The sequence below is a fragment of the Lithobates pipiens genome, unplaced genomic scaffold, assembly GCF_037356315.1.
Source record: "Lithobates pipiens isolate NorthernLeopardFrog02 unplaced genomic scaffold, aLitPip1_a1.2 Scaffold_27, whole genome shotgun sequence".
Taxonomy (NCBI): Eukaryota; Metazoa; Chordata; class Amphibia; order Anura; family Ranidae; genus Lithobates; species Lithobates pipiens.
In genome coordinates, this window is record NW_027507788.1 from 97,503,811 (window position 1) to 97,525,469 (window position 21,659).

General features: G+C 44.7%; 1 protein-coding gene across 3 annotated transcripts in view; it reads left to right on the plus strand.

Moving 5' to 3' along the window:
• The window catches only part of LOC143934022 (cell adhesion molecule CEACAM1-like), a 194,302-nt gene that overhangs the window by 166,430 nt on the left and 6,213 nt on the right, over positions 1 to 21,659 (plus strand). For 2 of the 3 annotated variants that reach the window (XM_077457256.1, XM_077457259.1), the window contains 2 exons: positions 3,578 to 3,610; positions 19,207 to 19,271. In XM_077457256.1, coding sequence (XP_077313382.1) covers positions 3,578 to 3,610; positions 19,207 to 19,269 — 96 coding nt within the window. In that variant the 3' untranslated portion in view covers positions 19,270 to 19,271. The remainder of the gene's footprint in view (positions 1 to 3,577; positions 3,611 to 19,206; positions 19,272 to 21,659) is intronic. The other variant, XM_077457258.1, reaches the window with a different exon arrangement.

Sequence of the window (21,659 nt, forward strand, 5' to 3'; positions counted from 1 at the left end):
CATAGCAGCTCTGGGCCTAGCCGGTATGACGCATATCCCTTGCATGGCGCATGTTCTGAACTTGGTGGTCCAGAGTTTCCTTAAAAATTACCCCCATATGCCAGAGCTGCTGCATTAAGTGCGGGCCGTCTGTGTGCACTTTCGGCGTTCTCACCCTGCTGCTGCTCGCCTGTCATCGCTGCAGCGTAACTTCGGCCTTCCCGCTCACCGTCTCATATGTGACGTGCCCACAAGGTGGAACACCATCTTGCACATGCTGGCCAGAGTGTGCGAGCAGCAGCAGGCGATAGTGGAGTTTCAGCTGCAGCACACACGCGTGAGTCACTCTGCGGAACAGCACCACTTCACCACCAATAACTGGGCCTCCATGCGAGACCTGTGTGCCTTGTTGCGCTGTTTTGAGTACTCCACCAACATAGCCAGTGCCGATGACGCCGTTCTCAGCATTACTATCCCAGTTCTATGCCTCCTTGAAAAAACACTTCGGGCAATGATGGAAGAGGATGTGGCACAGGAGGAGGAGGAGGAGGAAGAGGGATCATTTGCAAGGCTTTCAGGGCAGTCATTCACAAGTGGCTATGAGGGTGGGTTCCTGCGCCAAAAAACGCCATGTACACAATTGTCCGGCAGCAAGGGCACAGTTCTGGAGGATGACGAGGTGGAGGATGAGGAGGAGGAACCATGTTCACAGTAGGGTGGCACCCAGACCAGCTCATGGCCATCACTAGTGCGTGGCTGGGGGGATATAGAAGACATAGACGATACACCTCCCACAGAGGACAGCTTTTCGTTGCCTCTGGGCAGCCTGGCACACATGAGCGATTACATGCTGCAGTGTCTCCGCAACGACCGCTGAGTTGCCCACATTCTAACTGGTGCTGATTACTTGGTGGCCACCCTGCTGGATCCCCCTTACAAGCACAACGTACTGTCCTTAATTCTCTCACTGGAGTGTGATCGTAAGATGCGCGAGTACAAGCGCACGCTGGTAGATGCGCTGCTGGCGGCATTCCCACCTGACAGCAGGGGTACGGTGGAAGCACAAGGCGAAGGCAGAGGAGGAGGAAGAGGTCGCCAACGCAGCCGGGGCACCGTCAGCACCTCAGAAGGCAGGATTAGCATGGCCGAAATGTGGAAAAGCTTTGTCAGCACGCCACAAGAACCAGCATCACCAGCTGAGATGGAACATCTTAACAGGAGGCAGCATTCACCAACATGGTGGAGCAGTATGTGTGCACACGCTTACACGTACTGAATAACGGGTCTGCCCCCTTCAACTTCTGGGTCTCCAAATTGGGCACATGGCCTGAGCTTGCCCTTTACGCCTTGAAAGTGCTGGCCTGCCCTGCAGCCAGTGTATTATCTGAATGTGTATTTAGCATGGCAGGGGGCGTTATCACAGACAAGCGCAGCCACTTGTCCAGAGCCAATGTGGACAAGCTCACGTTCATTAAAATGAACCAGGCATGGATCCCACAGGACTTGTCCATACCATGTAGAGAATAGACACGTATACCGGTGTTCTGACTAAACTGTCTGGCCATCGGATAGATTCTGGCCCGAGGACAAGGAGATTCTGAAAATCTCGGAAGATGAACGGCGCCTGCCCCGTGAGTGCAGGTTCAAGCCCCACCATCCAAGTGGACATACGGTAGCACATAGTAACAGGGCCCCTCACAGGCTCACTTCACTTGCCACACTTCTGGCACGGCCTCGCTTCGCTCGGCTTGAACCTTGGATGGTGTGGCTTGAACCTGGACTCACCGAGCAGCGCCGTTCGACTTCGGAGATTTTCGAAATCCCCTTGTCCTACATACTGAGCAAACGCAATACAGGGCGGACACTATCCGACGGGTGACAGAATTTGACACATCACCGGCCTTACCCAGCCATTGTTTTTTTTGTGTGTGTGTGTGTGTGTATATATATATAAGTAATTTTTTTTTTTTGTTATTTTAAGTTATTTCCCTATCCCTATCCTATTTGTTTGCAGAGCACTTGCCATGCTCTTGACAACATTTTGTTGCCATTTGCAGCCCTCTAGCCCTTTCCATTACTTTTTTAGAGCCATTTTAGTCCTCAAGTGTTAGGGTACCCATTGACTTCAATGGGGTTCGAGGTCAAGTTCGTGTCAAGTTCAGTCCCGAACCCAAACTTTTTTCGAAGTTCGGCCGAACCCGTCGAACCTGAACATCCAGGTGTCCGCTCAACTCTAGCCAGGTGCCAGGGAGCCAGGCATCAGCATACTACAGAACAGGCCAGGAAATCAGGAACTTGTAGAATCAGTGTAGTGGAACAGCAAGCAGGATCAGGAACCAGAGCCTAGCCCTGACACAAGTGCTTACTGGTTTGGGAATTTTTGTTGTCCCACATAGAGATATTCTGGCATAAAACTGATCTTTTACATCATGTTCTCTGGTCCAGAGATCACCTAGCAGTTTCTAAAGGTACAACTGTTACAGGATTAGTTCACTTTTACAAAATAAAAATATGCAGTCCACAGACACCATTTCTGGAATTTGAAACTAATCAGGTTTTAAAAGTATGCATTTGTGCTCTTTCCATGTCTGTAGGCCATTGGTGATCAAAGTGAAGCCTACCTCTAATGCTTCTGATTAAAAAGCTCTGTCCTGTCCTCTTTTCTAGAAAGGAGAAAACCGCCATTAGGACTTCGGGCTCTCCGCTGCACAGATAAGCTCAGTGGCTGTAACTGGAGAGCGAGCACTGCAGCCGCTGAAGTCATCTGCAGTGACGACAGATAGTGCTGCGCATGCAGTGCTCACTCTTGTACCACTGGGGGCAACTTCTGTTAAAGAGGGATTCCACCTACAAAAAAAATATTAAAAGCCAGCAGCTATAAATACTACAGCTGCTGACTTTTAATAAATGGACACTCACCTGTCCCAGGGTCCAGCGATGCCGGCAGCCGAGGCCGATCGATAGCTCGGCTCTCGGCTGCTGCCGCCACCATTCTAGGTGAGGGAATCAGGAAGTGAAGCGAATCGGCTTCACTTCCCGGATCTCTACTGCGCATGCGCGAGTCGTGCAGCGCAATAGGAATTGTCCGCGCTGTCTCTGGGACCCGTGTGTGTCCCAGCAGACAGCGCGGCAGGACAGGAAGAGGCATAGACTCCCACGGGAGTCTATGCCCAGAAGTGAGTGTAAATACCTGTCTTTGACAGGTATCTCCACCCCCCTCCCCCCTGAAAGGTGCCAATTGTGACACCGGAGGGGGGGAGGGTTTCCGATCAGCGGAAGTTCCACTTTAGGGTGGAACCCCGCTTTAAAAAGCGTGTTGGGGCAGATTGCACTCACAAGCACATATGGCATACGATTATGGGAGGAACATAAATGCATATTTTTAAAACTGGATTATTTTATAGTTGGTAGTCATGGACTGCATAGAGTATTTTTTAATAAACTAACCATTTAAGCAAGACAACTATTTGCCAGTGTGTGGCCAAACTGCAATAAGTAGAAATCTGATTGCTATAGGCCAATGCTATTTATATTTATGTTAAAAATTGCTAATGCAAAAATTCTCATATACTGAATGTTTTCTTTCTTTTTTTCATAGCTAAAAGCTAGACAGCAAGAATCAGATTATGAAGTAAATATCATAAGTTATCACTGTGGATTTACCTTAAGTTGTAGAATAATGCATGGGTTTGATAGACCCCAATTCATTATTTTATTACAATATGTTTTAACTCCCCCAAACAAGCCAATCATTTTTGTGCATCCCTGCCCTCAATATAGTAAAGGAATTAAAATATCAACAACTAAATGTACTGAAATAAAGATAAACTGCAAGCAAATAGAAAATAAATGTTACATCATTAAATTTGTATTAGAGTGGTATTAAATCAAATAACGAAAATGTTAAGTTGCAAATGACCAAAAAAGGCTGTTTCTGTAAACGCTTAAAGTGGGAGTAAACTCCAATGCATGAATTTTATCTATAGATAAGCCTATAATGAGGCTTGCCTATAGGTACTGTAAATACCTGTTACATGTGCACCATTTAGGAGATATTTACTGTAGTTGCAGCTGGTGACGGCACCGATACATGCGCTCTGATGGAACGGCATACCCGTGCCATTCCTTTAGAGTCCTGTGCCATAAACGGGGGCTCCCATGCGCATGGGTGCATGAGCCTTGGAGTGACGTCATTATGGTTTCAGAAACTCACATAGCTGGAGTCAATGAACCTGAAAGGAAGACCGGGCAAAGAAGGAAGCGCCTTCAGCGGTGACAGCATGCTGCTTGGAGGGCTTTGTTCTATGGTTCACATAATGTGCTAGTATGTGATGCATACTAGCATACTATAACTTTGTCTAGCAGGTTTTTGTTTTTAAAAACAGCAGTTTACTACTGCTTTAAAAAGTATTACCTGGAGTTCAGGTTTAAATTGTTAGCCAGGTCCATCTAAATTTGCTAGTGCACCTAACACTACCTTCTCCCCGGCCTGACAATGCTGATATCCAAAGGTGCCTTGTTGCTCCTCCATCCAGAGTGGAGACACCTTAAGACAGGAAATGTATTCCTGGACAGATCACCAGGTGAAAATTGTTGTGCGGAATATTGAAATAATGTGCTGGAAACTTCTTGTATACAGCAATATGCTCTGCTTTTATGGAGGAATACCAGAACATGTATGCTTCTTGTTCCTGTTCCATGAAAAGACAAGTACAAAGTGAGGAAAGAAAACACTTGTATATTCTATAGTAATGTAATGTAGATTATAACACTGCAGTGCCACCTACTGGATAGAAAGGTATAATGCTCATATATATATATATATTGTCAGTATATGTATATGCAACTTTGCTGCTGTTCTGTCAACACCCCTTCTCAACAGCATGTGTTTTGTCAAATTACATTCAGCTTCTTCTGGACATAACTATGGCGTTCCTTCAATAAAGGCTTGGTGAGTGCATCAGCAGTTATCTCCTCTGACAGGCAGTATTGAATGTCAACACTAGGGATGAGCTTCGTGTTCGGCGAATTCCGAACGTTATGGGCCGTTCGCGCCAAATTCGTGTGGCGCTCACGGCCCACAATGCACTGCGTCATCACAGTGCATTGCTGGCTCATGATTGGCCAAGCATGCACTGTGACCCCGCATGCTTGGCCAATCACAGCGCCAGCAGCAAGGAGAGCCATGATTGGCCACAGGCAGGATGCCTGTGGCCAATCATAGCTCAGGCTGTGTAGTACACGCCCCACACTATATAAGGCCGCCAGCGCGGCGGCCTTGTGTAGTGTGTTGGCGTCTGAAGCAGTTAGTGGGTGTTCTGTGTACCTTCAACACAGTATACACCGATCGTTATCGGCCGATTTTCGATCTTGCTCTTCTGTAGTGGTTGTTGTCTGCGTGCCCTGACCGCAGTATACACTGCTATATTCACCTCACCTATATAGCTAGTGATCTATCTTTTATAATAGAGCTTGCAGTCAGTAGTGTTAGGAGCTTGTGCGTGCTGTCTGCGTGCTCTGTACCCAGTACACACCGCTATATCCACCTACATAGCTCTTCTCTATTTGAGCCCACTTGCCATCTGCAGGAGTTATTGGAAGTTGTGTGTGCCTCCAGCACAGCACAGTATACATCTGTATATACCCCTTTATCTCTGGTGTTCTATAATAAAGGCATCTGCAGGAGTTAGTGGGTGTTTTGTGCCTCCAGCACAATATACACCTGTAGCTACCCTTTATTGCTGTTCTCTAATAGAGCCATCTGCAGGGCTTAGTGGGTGTTGTGTGACTCCATTACAGTATACCCCTTTATCTCTGGTGTTCTATAATAAAGGCATATGCAGGAGTTAGTGGGTGTTGTGTGCCTCCAGCACAATATACACTACCCAACTGCTGTTTTACCCAACTCCCTTCAGGCCATTACCATGTCTGGAAGGCCAGCAAGGAGAGGCAGACAGGCACAAGCCGATAAAAGAGGGCAAGCAGGCTCTGTGTCTAGAGACAACAGTGCTGGTCGTGGACGCGGTGCATTGTCATCAGCACGTGGCCATGGGACACGCTTGTCCTTCTTTTCGGCAGCTGGACATGTTGAACCGCAACATGCCAACGACTTGGTAGAGTGGATGACCAAGCCCTCTTCATCCTCCTCAGCCTCTCTCACCCAGTCTCAGGGTACTAGCAAAGCAGCTGCCAACGCATCGTCTTCCCTCGTCTCAATGTCATCATCAGTGACTCCTTCCCTAGACCCACCACGTCCAACTTAACACAACAAACCTACACAGTCCCTGTCTTGTTTGCACCGCCTGTATACTGCTGTTCTGAGTATATAGGGCCTGGGGGCCACACGCATTTCCTTTTTTTAATATGGGTACGGGGTTCCCCTTAATATGCGTACAAGACCCAAAGGGGCTGGTAATGGGCAGGGAGGGCTACCCATGCCATTTTTCTCAATGATTTTCAACCATATTGCAGGAACCAGATATAACATTAAAACCGCAGCAGTTTTAAATGATGTTATTTCCGTTTAATGTCATTTTGTGCAGGGACTGTTCTAAACACGGGAAACACGTGGCACTTCACAGGCATACTACAGACACCCCCCAGGCACCATATTTAAAGGAATATTTAACTTTTTTTTGTTAACTTTAATCGTCATTAAAATCAGTGCTCCCGCCAAAACGGCCATTTTTAAAAACATTTTAGGCATTGACCCATGTCCCCTGGGGCAGGAGCCAGGCCCCCAAACCCTTTTTAGGACAGTATCTTGCATATTAGCCGTTAAAATTAGCACTTTTAATTTCGAACGTTCGAGTCCCATAGACTTCAATGGGGTTCTAAAGTTCGTACGAATTTGGGGTCCGTTCGAAAGTTCTGGTGCGAACCGAACCGGGGGGTGTTCGGCTCATCCCTAGTCAACACCATCTTGCTCTTTGATTTCAACATTTTCAATCAGCTTGTGAACTAGCTAATCCCCTTCTTGTTCAAAACAAATTATAATGTCATGAACATAGATAAGGATGTATATCCATCCGTCTTCTTGATTCCTGGAGTAGAGACAGGGGTCTGCTTTACTTCTTGAGAATCCCTCTCTAGTAAGTACATTGTTCACTTTCTCATTCCACATCCTTGCAGATTGCTTTAGACCGTAGATGCTCTTCTGAAATGTACACACAAGGTTATCTCCTTGCTCAAACCCTGGTGGTTGCTCCATGTAGAGGTTTTCCTTAATGTCTCCTTATAGGAAAGCAGTTTTAACATCTAGGTGTTTCACTTCCATTCCCTTTCCAGCTGCAACGCTAAGAAGCGCTCTGGTGGAGTGTTTAACGATGGGAGCGAATGTTTCATAGTAATCTTTACGAATTTGGGTGTAACCCTTGCCAACTAGGTTGGCTTTGTATTTGTGGATATTCCCTTCTGCGTCTGACTTTACTTTGAAAGTCCACTTAATTCCTATAGTTTTGCGGTTAGGAAGGTGCTCTGTGAGTGTCCAGGTTTTATTTTCTTGAAGTGACTTTAATTCTTCGTCTGCTGCCTTTCTCCATTTATTGGCTTCAAATTTTGGCGATTTTTCTATGTCTTCCCAGGATGTTGGTTCCCCTTTGTGGTACCAGTGGATCTTCTGACTTCAGGCAGTTCAGCAAGATCTGGTGGGGAACTTGATTTAGGTATTGTGAGTTCAACCTCCTTGTTCGCGCAGGTTTGCTTTGGTGGACCTTTTCTTCTGGATTGCTGGGCATATTCACTTCACAGCTTTCAGGGATTGGTGTTTCGGATGATGGGCTCTCGTAAAAATAAACACTATGGCTTATTGTCACTTTGTCAGTCTTTTGGTGTAGGATTCTGTAACCTTTAGGCCCCTTTCACACTTCTTCAATTTTGGACTGCAAAGTAGCGTGACAAGTCATTCAACATGATTTCCAATGAAAACCATTCATATTAGTACGTCTTCAAGTCGTGCCGACTTCAAAGTAGTCCCTGCACTACTTTGGTCCGACTTTGATGTGAGTTCAGGTTCATAGACCCCAAGTCTCCCTGAAATTGTGGCAAAATTGTGGCGGCAAAATTGCAGTAAAATTGCGGCAAAGTTAAGCAACTTTGAGGTCCTGGTAGTGTGAAAGGGGCCTTAGTTTGCTCACTGTAGCCTACTAGAATGCCCTATGTGGCTCTGTTCTCCAGCTTGGATTGCGTTTTACTTGCAATATAGGCATATGCTTTACATCCAAACACTCTGATGTACCCTATGCTAGGCTTTGATCCATGCCACATTTCGAATGAAGTACTTTTAATGGCTGTTAAGGGTAGTCTGTTCTGTAGGTAGACTGCAATCATGACTGCTTATCCCCAGTACTTGTGCGGTAGATTGTCATCCGACAACATGCATCTGGCCATTTCTATAATGCCATATACACACGATCAGAATTCTCGTAGGAAATAGCTCTGATGGTTTTCCTGTCAGAATTCCGATGGAATTCCGCTCAAACTGTCTTACCTAAAAACGGTCACACCAAATTCCGACAGCCAAGAACGCAGTGACGTACAACACATACGATGGGACTAGAAAAAGGAAGTTCAATACCTAGTAGCTAATGGAATCCATCTTGTAGTTGAATCTGAGCATGCGTGAGTTTTTGCGTGTCGGAATTGCATACACACGATCGGAATTTCCAATAGAACGTTTTTCCATCAGAAAAATTGAGAACATGCTATCAAATTTTTGCTGGCGGGAATTCGGCCAACTAAATTCCGATGGAGCATACACACGGTCGCATTTTCCGATGAAAAGCTCTCATCTGTCTTTTTTGCTGGCTGAAATTCTGAACGTGTGTACGTGGCATTAGAGTATGATTTTTCATATTTGCTACACCGTTTTGTTCAGGAGTGTATGGTGTGGTTGTCTGGTGTACTATTTCTTTTCTCTTCGGGTATGAGGCCACTTGTTTGCTCATGTATTGTCCACCATTGTCGGTGCATGTTATTCCTGCTTTCCTTTGGAATTTGTTGCTAGACATGGTAACAAACTCTTCAATTTTCTCTGATGTTTCATTCTTGTGTTTCATCAGATTAGTTGTGTACCTGGAATAATCATCAATGAATGTCAGTAGATATCGGTTCACTTTGTCTTTTGCACTGCAATCAATGTTTGTAAAGAAGGTTGCATTGCTAGTCATATGGCTTCTCGCACCTGACTCTATGCACCAGCCACATGGCTTGCCAGACTGCATCACTTTAAAGGTGATTGTTCAGCTATGCTATTACAAACGTCACATCTGAACCACTTGCCATCTTTCAGTAGCTTGTATACAATACTCACTGTACTCACTGAGTTGTAGGGTTCTCTTTCCAGTGCCTGTGTGCTGCTGAGTTTGCTGGGCCCATAACCTGTTGTGCAGAATATTGAAATAATGCGCTGGAAGCTTCTTGTATACAGCAATACACTTTGCTTTCCTCACTGTGTACTTGTCTTTTCATGCAACAGGAACAAGGAGCATACATGTTCTGATATTCCCCCATAAAAGCAAGCACTTCCTCTCATTACATTACCATAGAATACACATTATAACACTGCAGAGCCACCTGCTGGATAGAAAGGTATTATGCATATATATTGTCAGTTTAACAAGTCTATACTAAATAATAGTGTTGCGCTAAAATCAATATTACACCTAAAAAACTAAAGTGCAATGTGCAAAGTGTGCAACAAGCTAGAAACAGCAAAGTGGCCCTAGGGGGAGAAAAACCCCAAATATCTCCCACCCCTTTAGAATATATACGTGATTCCAACAAATTGTTTCACTACCTGATGTGACAAATGAATAGTGCTAAATAAATGGTGCATCAACCATAAATGTATAATATATCAAATAGAAATGCCAAAATCAATGTGTCAGTCAGTATGAGACAAATAAATCAAGGTTGATTAAAAAATGTAGCCAATGAAAAAAAAATATGATGAAATGTTGAGACTACAATATTAGGGGCTTGTGGTGACTTGGCCCCATTGTATATATCACTGCATACAGCCCACTGCATATTTTGCACATAAGTGAAAAAGCCTTGAATATAAAAGTACATGTTCAATATAACCAAAATAGGTAAATGAGAAAATAGCCACTCCCGAGCGCATTTAAGCTTTGAGCATGGTAAGGGAATATCCCGAGTATACAAGCTTCACCATAATCGCGTAATCCAGGTGGAGTGCTTAAATTGGGTTACCTTGCTGCTCCGCTCATGGGTGGGTATTTGATTATATAGATGGAAGTAGCGCTTTCATAAAGAATGGTCAGATACCACCGCTTGTCCATGCAGCATAAAGACTGCCAACTCCTATCGTATGCGGTAACAGGCTCCGCCTCCCTATGCATTGCGTCACTGTCACGTGACTTTTTCAGGATTTGCCTGGAAACCTGTGACGCTTCATATTTATATCACCACGAGCCGCAGCGATAGGGCGGTTCTTTATTAGTCTCCTATTAGAGCAGCTCAATTTAAAAACAAATGCGCAATATATTACATAAAACAAATACAATATAATAATTAATCATATGTAAAAATTGGCGAGACTCCCTCCAGTGGTCATTGGAGGAATTGTGACTGTGTCATTATTCCTCCGAGCCCGGGGGACATGAGCCTGGCGCAATCATTTGAAATGGATGCTGGCTTGGATGGTTTGTATATCCAATCAGCTGGTGTGTGATGGATACATGCTTTGGGTCGCTGATCCATTGATATAGGAATTTGGGCTTCCCTCATGCATTTGGTGAATACAGGAGACCAGCGATGTGTTCATTCTGTGGGGTTACATTAATTGATGAGAAAAGGGTTATTCCTGCGCCTAATCAGGGAAGAATCCGATAATCGTACTGCTGCATACACTGAAATGGGGATGCTTCGGTCCCAATAGCAGAGTAAAAAGGTAAAAAAGTAGTGATGCGCGGTACTATAATAGGGAGTTGGCCTAGGAGGCTTAATAAATTCTATAGGCACTAAGATTGTGCGTGATATATATATTCCCGTATACAGTAAGAGAAAGGTATATAAAAAGTTGTGCGTATTTTTATAAGGGGGTGGTGGACAACTCTCACCACTATAGCATGATGATATTCAAGATAGGAGACAAATGTAATGAGTAAGAAAAAAAAGAAAAAATATGCAATACTTGGAATAAGTAATCCCTAATGCGATTTTTTAACTGACAGAATTGCATAAAGTGCCAGTGCTAGACAATAAATAGAATCATGAAAGTATTAACTACACCATAGATTAAATAAAACAATATATATAAAGCAGTCACAAAGAATAGTGAATCGCAGTGCGATTTGTTCACGCTGACAAAATCGCATAAAGTGCCAGTGCTAAAGGTGAGAAGGTGTGTGGAATATTCTGTTACACAATAAGGTAAATAGGATAATATGTATAAAACAATCACCAACTCGATAAAACGTATGTGCAAGAAATGGTGAGTTGTAGCTGCCAGAAGTCGCATAAAGTGCTAGTGTCACAGAAGTGGTAGAACAAGGTCCGTGTGGGTGTTCTCTACCATATAATCATCAAAACAATATTCCTGCGACCGTGAACAGCTCAATAGTTCAATTGTGCAAAAAATGACAGAAAATCAAAATAAACGCATAAGTAATATTGGTGTTAAGGGAGTAAAGAAAATCCCACAAACTAATCAGAAAACTGTGTACGATACCTACAAGAAATTATATAAAAAATAACAATAGCATAATGGTCACACTCTGATATATGCTATTGTTATTTTTTATATAATTTCTTGTAGGTATCGTACACAGTTTTCTGATTAGTTTGTGGGATTTTCTTTACTCCCTTAACACCAATATTACTTATGCGTTTATTTTGATTTTCTGTCATTTTTTGCACAATTGAACTATTGAGCTGTTCACGGTCGCAGGAATATTGTTTTGATGATTATATGGTAGAGAACACCCGCACGGACCTTGTTCTACCACTTCTGTGACACTAGCACTTTATGCGACTTCTGGCAGCTACAACTCACCATTTCTTGCACATACGTTTTATCGAGTTGGTGATTGTTTTATACATATTATCCTATTTACCTTATTGTGTAACAGAATATTCCACACACCTTCTCACCTTTAGCACTGGCACTTTATGCGATTTTGTCAGCGTGAACAAATCGCACTGCGATTCACTATTCTTTGTGACTGCTTTATATATATTGTTTTATTTAATCTATGGTGTAGTTAATACTTTCATGATTCTATTTATTGTCTAGCACTGGCACTTTATGCAATTCTGTCAGTTAAAAAATCGCATTAGGGATTACTTATTCCAAGTATTGCATATTTTTTCTTTTTTTTCTTACTCATTACATTTGTCTCCTATCTTGAATATCATCATGCTATAGTGGTGAGAGTTGTCCACCACCCCCTTATAAAAATACGCACAACTTTTTATATACCTTTCTCTTACTGTATACGGGAATATATATATCACGCACAATCTTAGTGCCTATAGAATTTATTAAGCCTCCTAGGCCAACTCCCTATTATAGTACCGCGCATCACTACTTTTTTACCTTTTTACATTAATTGATATCCCTTGTGAGCTCCTTGTCTTAATGGCCATTCAGTCTATATTCACTGATCCGATCTGTTCACAATCCATTTCCCAGTGATTGGATAGAGGTTTTCTCTTTTTTACCATCCCGCATCCTTCATACCGCCCAGTGCACTGACTCTGGCTATCATAGTGATTTCCTGTTTTCTGTTTGATGCAAATTATCTATACCCCTGATGAAGAGAATTTATCTAAGATCTCGAAACACGTCGAGTTGCTGCCTTCTGTCCACTGTAGTGTGTTGGTATACAGTTGGACGGAGGAAGTATACAGTGTAACAGGATTAATTATGTATATGTGTTTTTTTTGTCTGTAAATACATGAAATGTATATTGTACTTGATGTTATCAATTTTTAACCATTATTATTAAATTATCAATTATTATTTTTTGATGTAATTTTGTATGGCCACCTACCCATGTTAAAGCCCTCTCCTTAGAGGAGTACATGTTTTTCAAATTGTGTTGTGATTATTCCTCCGATGACCACTGGAGGGAGTCTCGACAATTTTTATATTGTATTGTTTTATGTAATATATTCTGCATTTGTTTTTAAATTGTTTTTAAATTTTAAATACCCATCCATGAGCGGAGCAGCAAGGTAACCAGTTTTAAGCATTCCACCTGGATTACCTGATTATGGTGAAGCTTGTATACTCGGGATATTCCCTTACCATGCTGAAAGCCTAAACGCGCTCGGGAGTAACTATTTTCTCATTTACCCATTTTTTTTGGTTATATTGAACATGTACTTTTATATTCAAGGCTTTTTCACTTATGATATGTTGAGACTTCAACAATGGGGCTTTGTGGTGACTTAGCCCCATTGTATACATCGCCGCATACAGCCCACTACATATTTTGCACATATTTTTTTTCATCAGCTAAATTTTTTATTCAACCTTGGTTTATTTGTCTCATACTGACTGACGCATTGATTTTGGCATTTCTATTTGATATATTATACATTTATGGTTGATGCACCATTTACTTAGCACTAGTGCCAGGGGTGTTTGTGACATTTTCCTCCCCCTGAGTTTTTTTTCACTTAATTAACACAGATTGCACATTTCACTTTAGTACCACTTATCTTTCCACGGTAATATTTGGCTATTTATTTATTTTCACTTTAGATATATTCAGTTGTCACATCAGGTAGTGATACAATTTGTTGGAATCACATATATATTCTAAAGGGGTGGGAGATATTTGGGGTTGTTCTCCCCCTAGGGCCACTTTGCTGTATCTAGCTTGTTGCACACTTTACACATTGCACTTTAGTTTTTTAGTATTTATTTATCCTGGTGACTGACCACGTTTAGGTGTTTGCTTTTAGGCACGTTCCACTGAGGATCCGTATTTGCGCTTTAGTATTTTCTGTTTCAAGTTTAACAAATTTGCTTTTGTTCTTTCAACAAAAATAAAGGTGAAAAAGCCTAAAAAAAATGCAACCACCACACTTAGGGATTGGTAACATGCCAGTAACTTATTTCTCCATATTTTTTGCCCAAGCATTTACAATTCATAACTTTAAAAGATGCTGACTTCACCGCTTCTTCTACTAATGTCATGAGCATGTACATTGTGTATTTTAGAAGGCACAGGTGTCAAGGGGCAGTGCCATCTCCTGAATCTGTCAGTCTGTTAGGCTGGTCATACAATTTTCTGATTCAATATGCTTTAGATTTATCTTCAACAATTTAGTGCAAGGGCCTGTGTCAGGAACGGTGTTGTTGCTGGGGTCGCCTGCTGGTGTCACTGTTTCTTTTGCCATCAAAGGTTGCAGTTCTGGTGGTCACCAGCGGGTGTCCCCCAGCAAACAGACATTCTAATAATCCAGCTGCACCTGAAGTGGTATGGCTTGGAAGTATATAAGCCCGCCCTTCACTGAGGCTCATTGCTTCAGAATCCTTCCTGCTAGCCTTGTCCCTGCCTGACCTGTTGCCTGAGACCTGTTCCTGATTTGCTTCCTGTCCTGGACTCTGTTCCCTATACCTGTGACTTGTCCCCTGATTCCTGCCTTGGCTCCCCTTACTTCGGCTTCCTCCACCTGGCCTCCTGTTCCCCTTGTCTCTCATCCCTGCCTTGTTATATATGTGTTCCCTTTCCATGTATATAGTTAGTTAGTTTAGGGTTTTGGGGTTTGCTGTGTATTATTTGTGTTCTTGCTTGTTTATGGTTTGCTGTGTATTATTTGTGCTCTTGCTTGTTTATGGTTGCTGTGTATTTATTTGTGTTCTTGCTTGTTTATGGTTTGCTGTGTTTGGTTTGCACGCGTGTCTTTTTCCTTAATAAATATTTATATTTTCACTTACCTTTCAAGCCTCATTCCTTAGTGCAGCCCATTGATCTGCTTACTTTGTGCTGGATGCCTGTGTTAGGCATCCCTTCCATGACAGAATTCTGAAGCCATACTAACAGATCGGCTGCACTTGGGAATAGGATCTGGACACTTGCTATTGCCAAGAAAAATGCATCTGGAAGATATCCTGTATCTTTCGCTTCTGGCAACAGATGACAGAGATTTTTGTCATCAGACATTAGGTGAATACACTAGAGAGCAACTGCTGGAATGTATCCGTATAGCCCATGTTTTTGTTGATCAGGGCAGTTTTCTGTTTGAGGATGTGCAGCCATTGATTCGGATCTGTACAGAGTTGGCCCTGTCTGATGCCTCTAGTGGAGGTGATGACTATACACCCCCTTTTAGTGCAGCTCAGGTAGAGTCTTTGGTGTGGCTGTTGGAAGATGACTCAGCCTTTTTCTTTGAGCAGTACTCAGCTTGTCCTCAACAGGTGCTTGCAGCGTGTATTGATTCAGTGCAGTCTCTGGTCAGACAAACCGTGTGCAAACCTGATTTTGTGCAACCATTATTACAGGCCTGGTCAAGCTTGTTGTACTCAGCTTCTGTCAGCTCCCAACCACCCATTTCTGTGTCCAGATACCAGCCTGCTGGGATATCTTCCTCTCTATTACCCCCAACAACCACAATTTCTGATCAATACACCCTGCTACCAATGAAGTACCAGTACCCTGTTTCCTCCTGCTGTACCTACCCAGCCTTTAACCCCTCTGCTACTTCTCAGCTGCCTTCATCAGTTCCATTGAATCTCCCCTCAAGATCTGCTCCCTCTGCTTTACCATCCTTCCACTCTTTGCTCTTACCAGCTGCATCCACTACCTACAGCCCTGTACCCACATACAAATCTTCAGTTGCTAAAACCAAAAAGAAACGGAAGTTTTTCCCAACCCATACCATTCTGTCATCACCCACTTCTGCCTCCACGCCTGATGTTCCAATGCCTGCTGTTCAGCCTGTTGTGCCAGTGTCTCTGCCTGTTGTCCAGCCTGCTGACGCCTTCCAGCCTGCTGCCCCGGCCTTGCAGTCTGATGCCTTGCAGTCTGATGCCTTGCAGTCTGATGCCTTGCAGTCTGATGCCTTGCAGTCTGATGCCCCGGCCTTGCAGTCTGATGCCCCGGCCTTGCAGTCTGATGCCCCGGCCTTGCAGTCTGATGCCCCGGCCTTGCAGTCTGATGCCCCGGCCTTGCAGTCTGATGCCCCGGCCTTGCAGTCTGATGCCCCGGCCTTGCAGTCTGATGTCCCGGCCTTGCAGTCTGATGTCCCGGCCTTGCAGTCTGATGTCCCGGCCTTGCAGTCTGATGTCCCGGCCTTGCAGTCTGATGTCCCGGCCTTGCAGTCTGATGTCCCGGCCTTGCAGTCTGATGTCCCGGCCTTGCAGCCTGGTGCCTTGCAGCCTGGTGCCTTGCAGCCTGGTGCCTTGCAGCCTGGTGCCTTGCAGTCTGATGCCTTGCAGTCTGATGTCCCGGCCTTGCAGTCTGATGTCCCGGCCTTGCAGTCTGATGTCCCGGCCTTGCAGTCTGATGTCCCGGCCTTGCAGTCTGATGTCCCGGCCTTGCAGTCTGATGTCCCGGCCTTCCAGCCTGGTGCCTTGCAGTCTGATGTCCCGGCCTTCCAGCCTGGTGCCTTGCAGTCTGATGTCCCGGCCTTCCAGCCTGGTGCCTTGCAGTCTGATGTCCCGGCCTTCCAGCCTGATGCCTTGCAGTCTGATGTCCCGGCCTTGCAGTCTGATGTCCCGGCCTTGCAGCCTGGTGCCTTGCAGCCTGGTGCCTTGCAGCCTGATGCCTTGCAGTCTGATGCCTTGCAGTCTGATGCCTTGCAGTCTGATGTCCCGGCCTTGCAGTCTGATGTCCCGGCCTTGCAGTCTGATGTCCCGGCCTTGCAGTCTGATGTCCCGGCCTTGCAGCCTGATGTCCCGGCCTTGCAGCCTGATGCCTTGCAGTCTGATGTCCCGGCCTTCCAGCCTGATGCCTTGCAGTCTGATGTCCCGGCCTTCCAGCCTGATGCCTTGCAGTCTGATGTCCCGGCCTTCCAGCCTGATGCCTTGCAGTCTGATGTCCCGGCCTTCCAGCCTGATGCCTTGCAGTCTGATGTCCCGGCCTTCCAGCCTGATGCCTTGCAGTCTGATGTCCCGGCCTTCCAGCCTGATGCCTTGCAGTCTGATGTCCCGGCCTTCCAGCCTGATGCCTTGCAGTCTGATGTCCCGGCCTTCCAGCCTGATGCCTTGCAGTCTGATGTCCCGGCCTTCCAGCCTGATGCCTTGCAGTCTGATGTCCCGGCCTTCCAGCCTGATGCCTTGCAGTCTGATGTCCCGGCCTTCCAGCCTGATGCCTTGCAGTCTGATGTCCCGGCCTTCCAGCCTGATGCCTTGCAGTCTGATGTCCCGGCCTTCCAGCCTGATGCCTTGCAGTCTGATGTCCCGGCCTTCCAGCCTGATGCCTTGCAGTCTGATGTCCCGGCCTTCCAGCCCGATGCCTTGCAGTCTGATGTCCCGGCCTTCCAGCCCGATGCCTTGCAGTCTGATGTCCCGGCCTTCCAGTCCGATGCCTTGCAGTCTGATGTCCCGGCCTTCCAGTCCGATGCCTTGCAGTCTGATGTCCCGGCCTTCCAGTCCGATGCCTTGCAGTCTGATGTCCCGGCCTTCCAGTCCGATGCCTTGCAGTCTGATGTCCCGGCCTTCCAGTCCGATGCCTTGCAGTCTGATGTCCCGGCCTTCCAGTCCGATGCCTTGCAGTCTGATGTCCCGGCCTTCCAGCCTGATGACCCGGAGCTCGCTGCCCAGCCTGATGACCCGGAGCTCGCTGCCCAGCCTGATGACCCGGAGCTCGCTGCCAAGCCTTCTGCCCAGGCTGATGACCCAGTGTTTGCTGCCCAGCCTGGTGACCCGGTGCTTTCTGCCAAGCCTACTGCCCAGCCTGATGACCTGGAGCTTGCTGCCCCACCTGATGACCCGGTGCTTGCTGCCAAGTCTACTGCCCAGCCTGATGACCCGGTGTTTGCTGCCCAGCCTGATGACCCGGTGTTTGCTGCCCAGCCTGATGACCCGGTGCTTGCTGCCAAGCCTACTGCCCAGCCTGATGACCCGATGCTTGCTGCCCAGCCTGATGACCCGATGCTTGCTGCCCAGCCTGATGACCTGGAGCCTGCTGCCCAGCCCGATGACCCGAAGCAAGTTGCCCAGCCTGTTTTTATTTCCAGATCTAAACTTCCAGACCCTGGTGGTGGGATACATGTTCCATTGTCGGACTTGGGTGGCATGCCTCCCAGTAGGTTAAGAGACTCTGGCCGGAGAGCGCAAAGAAGTCAGCAATCACAGGGGAGACTTTTCTGGACTTTTCCCCATTTACATGCACTGTCAGGTCAAGGGCAGAATGGAGTGTCCGGAGGCCACTCCTTAGGGGGGGGAACTGTCAGGAACGGTGTTGTTGCTGGGGTCGCCTGCTGGTGTCACTGTTTCTTTTGCCATCAAAGGTTGCAGTTCTGGTGGTCGCCAGCGGGTGTCCCCCAGCAAACAGACATTCTAATAATCCAGCTGCACCTGAAGTGGTATGGCTTGGAAGTATATAAGCCCGCCCTTCACTGAGGCTCATTGCTTCAGAATCCTTCCTGCTAGCCTTGTCCCTGCCTGACCTGTTGCCTGAGACCTGTTCCTGATTTGCTTCCTGTCCTGGACTCTGTTCCCTATACCTGTGACTTGTCCCCTGATTCCTGCCTTGGCTCCCCTTACTTCCGCTTCCTCCACCTGGCCTCCTGTTCCCCTTGTCTCTCATCCCTGCCTTGTTATATATGTGTTCCCTTTCCATGTATATAGTTAGTTAGTTTAGGGTTTTGGGGTTTGCTGTGTATTATTTGTGTTCTTGCTTGTTTATGGTTTGCTGTGTATTATTTGTGCTCTTGCTTGTTTATGGTTGCTGTGTATTTATTTGTGTTCTTGCTTGTTTATGGTTTGCTGTGTTTGGTTTGCACGCGTGTCTTTTTCCTTAATAAATATTTATATTTTCACTTACCTTTCAAGCCTCATTCCTTAGTGCAGCCCATTGATCTGCTTACTTTGTGCTGGATGCCTGTGTTAGGCATCCCTTCCATGACAGCCTGCCTGACTGCATTCAATTTGAAAGTGTCTAGGTTTGACCACCTATTATATTGTTTTGGTAAATCTAAGTGAAAATTATACAAGAAAATTATATAATGTATGGCAGTATGACTTTGCCTTTGCACCAAACCTTTTTCATGTCATAATGACCAGAATTCTCTATTTTGTCTTAACAGCAATTAACACAGCAGAACAGAGACATATATATTGACCTAAAGCCCTCTACAGGAAAACGATAATGGTAATAATGTTTACATTGTGATTCTAATATACAGGTGTCCAATAAACACTCAAATTTGTCAGATGGTAGCAACTAGAGTCGCCCACCAGCTACTGTTTAGCAGCAAGAGGAAAGAGCTCAGGTGTGTTAAGATCCTAGTCCAAACCCATCTGAATGATCCCACCAGGAAGCTGTCACTGTATTGTGCAATCATAAGCAGCTGAAACACTGCCTGCCCTACAGCCGGATTGTATAGATGCCCCTTGTGGGGGGGAAATGCCTTAACCACTTATGATTGGCCCATAAAGAGACATCTTTCTTGCTCTGATGGTTTTGGACTAGGACACAAAGATGCTTGAGCTCATCCCTAATCAAAAGTAATGTTGCTCCGGTAATTTCCCAACTCTACCCATTAACCTTCTGCTGTTTTACAGAACGTAGCGAGAGAAATGAGTCCATAGTGTGTAAGCAAAGTTGAGCAAACCCCCTAAGTGATGTAAGAAACCAGGGATCAAACTTGAAATTCAATATCACTTTTGGTGGAATAACTACCTAATGTAAACAGCACTGAGAAAAGTGAAGCCAATTAGAAGTCACCTTTTTACTAGTCTGATTGGATTTTGCTGCAGAATCCTAACATGAAGTTCTTCAATAAGCCTTTGTTGCAGAAATGAAATATATGTTATTTTCAGTTTGGCTAGTTCAACTGATTTATGGAAACTTTGCATTTCCAAATGTAATATTGATTGTAATGGCAGACAATGGACAGAATACTGACAGAAATAGTACCAGCTGATTGGAGAAAAGCCCACGTGGTACCAATATAAAAAAAAAAAAGGACATATACCTGGAAACTACAGGCCAGTCAGTTTAAAATGGATAGTATGTAAACTATTGGAGGAGATGATAAGGGACTATATCCAAGAATTTGATGAAAACTGTAAACCCATGCTGATTATTGCTAATGGTACTAAGGGTCATTCCTGCCATACTGATCTGTTAACATTCTATGAATAAGTGAATTTTTCCAAATTTTGTTACAACCAAAAACTTAAATGTATTTTATTGGGATTTTATGTGATAGACCAACCCAAAGTGGCACATAATTGTGAAGTGAAAGGAAAATTATAAATAGTTTTCACATTTTTTTTTACAAATATGTGAAAAGTGTAGTGTGCATTTGTAATCAGACCCCCTGAGTCAATACTTTTTAGAAAAACACAGGGGATGGTGGCACTGTCACTTGGTATGAAATGATATAAAGGTCCATCAGACAAGTCCTTGTTATAAATTCTTTGTGCAAATGAGGAGGAATAAATACTAAAACAAAAGGGAAATGGTGGAGAGAAAGGAAAGCTAAAAGACCTGTATATGTTTAGTAACAAGTCCATACACTAGGGCAAGCCTTCATAGGGAAGTTGAGAGCAGACTCCAAAACATGTAAAAAAGAACAGAAGATGCGCCTCCAGGTTAGAGCCAGTTACATTTAATGTGTTACAGGTGCATAAATCCACTTAGATATAAGAACACTTCCAGCACTTCCTCTTTAGTGTGTCGTCCGTCCAGCGCTGTTTTGCCTGATTACAGCTTGTCCATGTGAAGGGGAGTCCTGTCCAGCAGGATTTCCGGATGATCTAGGACAGCTGGGACCTTAGGCTTGGCTCTGGTCAGTGGTGGAACGCAGGTGTCAGGTGTAGTGACGTCACAGGCAGTTGCGGCGACATTTTGGAGCATGCGCTCTGTATAGACAAACAGGCGTGCTTTTTTTCAAGATGGGCTTTATACAGTCACTTTCAAGATATAAAGCCTCCCTGAAACTCTTCGCCTGGAATGTTAGGGGTATGAATAAGATATATTTTCCTTTCTTAACCACTTAAGCCCCGGGCCAATTTGCAGCCAAAGGACCAAGCCCCTTTTTGCGATTCGCCACTGCGTCGCTTTAACTGACAATTGCGTGGTCGTGCGACATGGCTCCCAAACAAAATTGGCAACCTTTTTTTCCCACAAATAGAGCTTTCTTTTGGTGGTATTTGATCACCTCTGTGGTTTTTATTTTTTGCTCTATAAATAAAAATAGAGCAACAATTTTGCTATAATAAATATCCCCCAAAAATATATAAAAAAATTTTTTTTTCCTCAGTTTAGGCCTATACGTATTCTTCTACATATTTTTTGTAAAAAAATCGCAATTACTGATTATGGATTTGTTTGGGCAAAAGTTATAGCGTTTACAAAATAGGGGATAATTTTATAGCATTTTTATAAGAAAAAAATTTACTAGGAATGGCGGCGATCAGCGATTTTTATTGTGCCTGCGACATTATGGCAGACACATCGGACATTTTTGATACATTTTTGGGACCATTGTCATTTATACAGCAATCAGTGCTATTTAAATGCACTGATTCC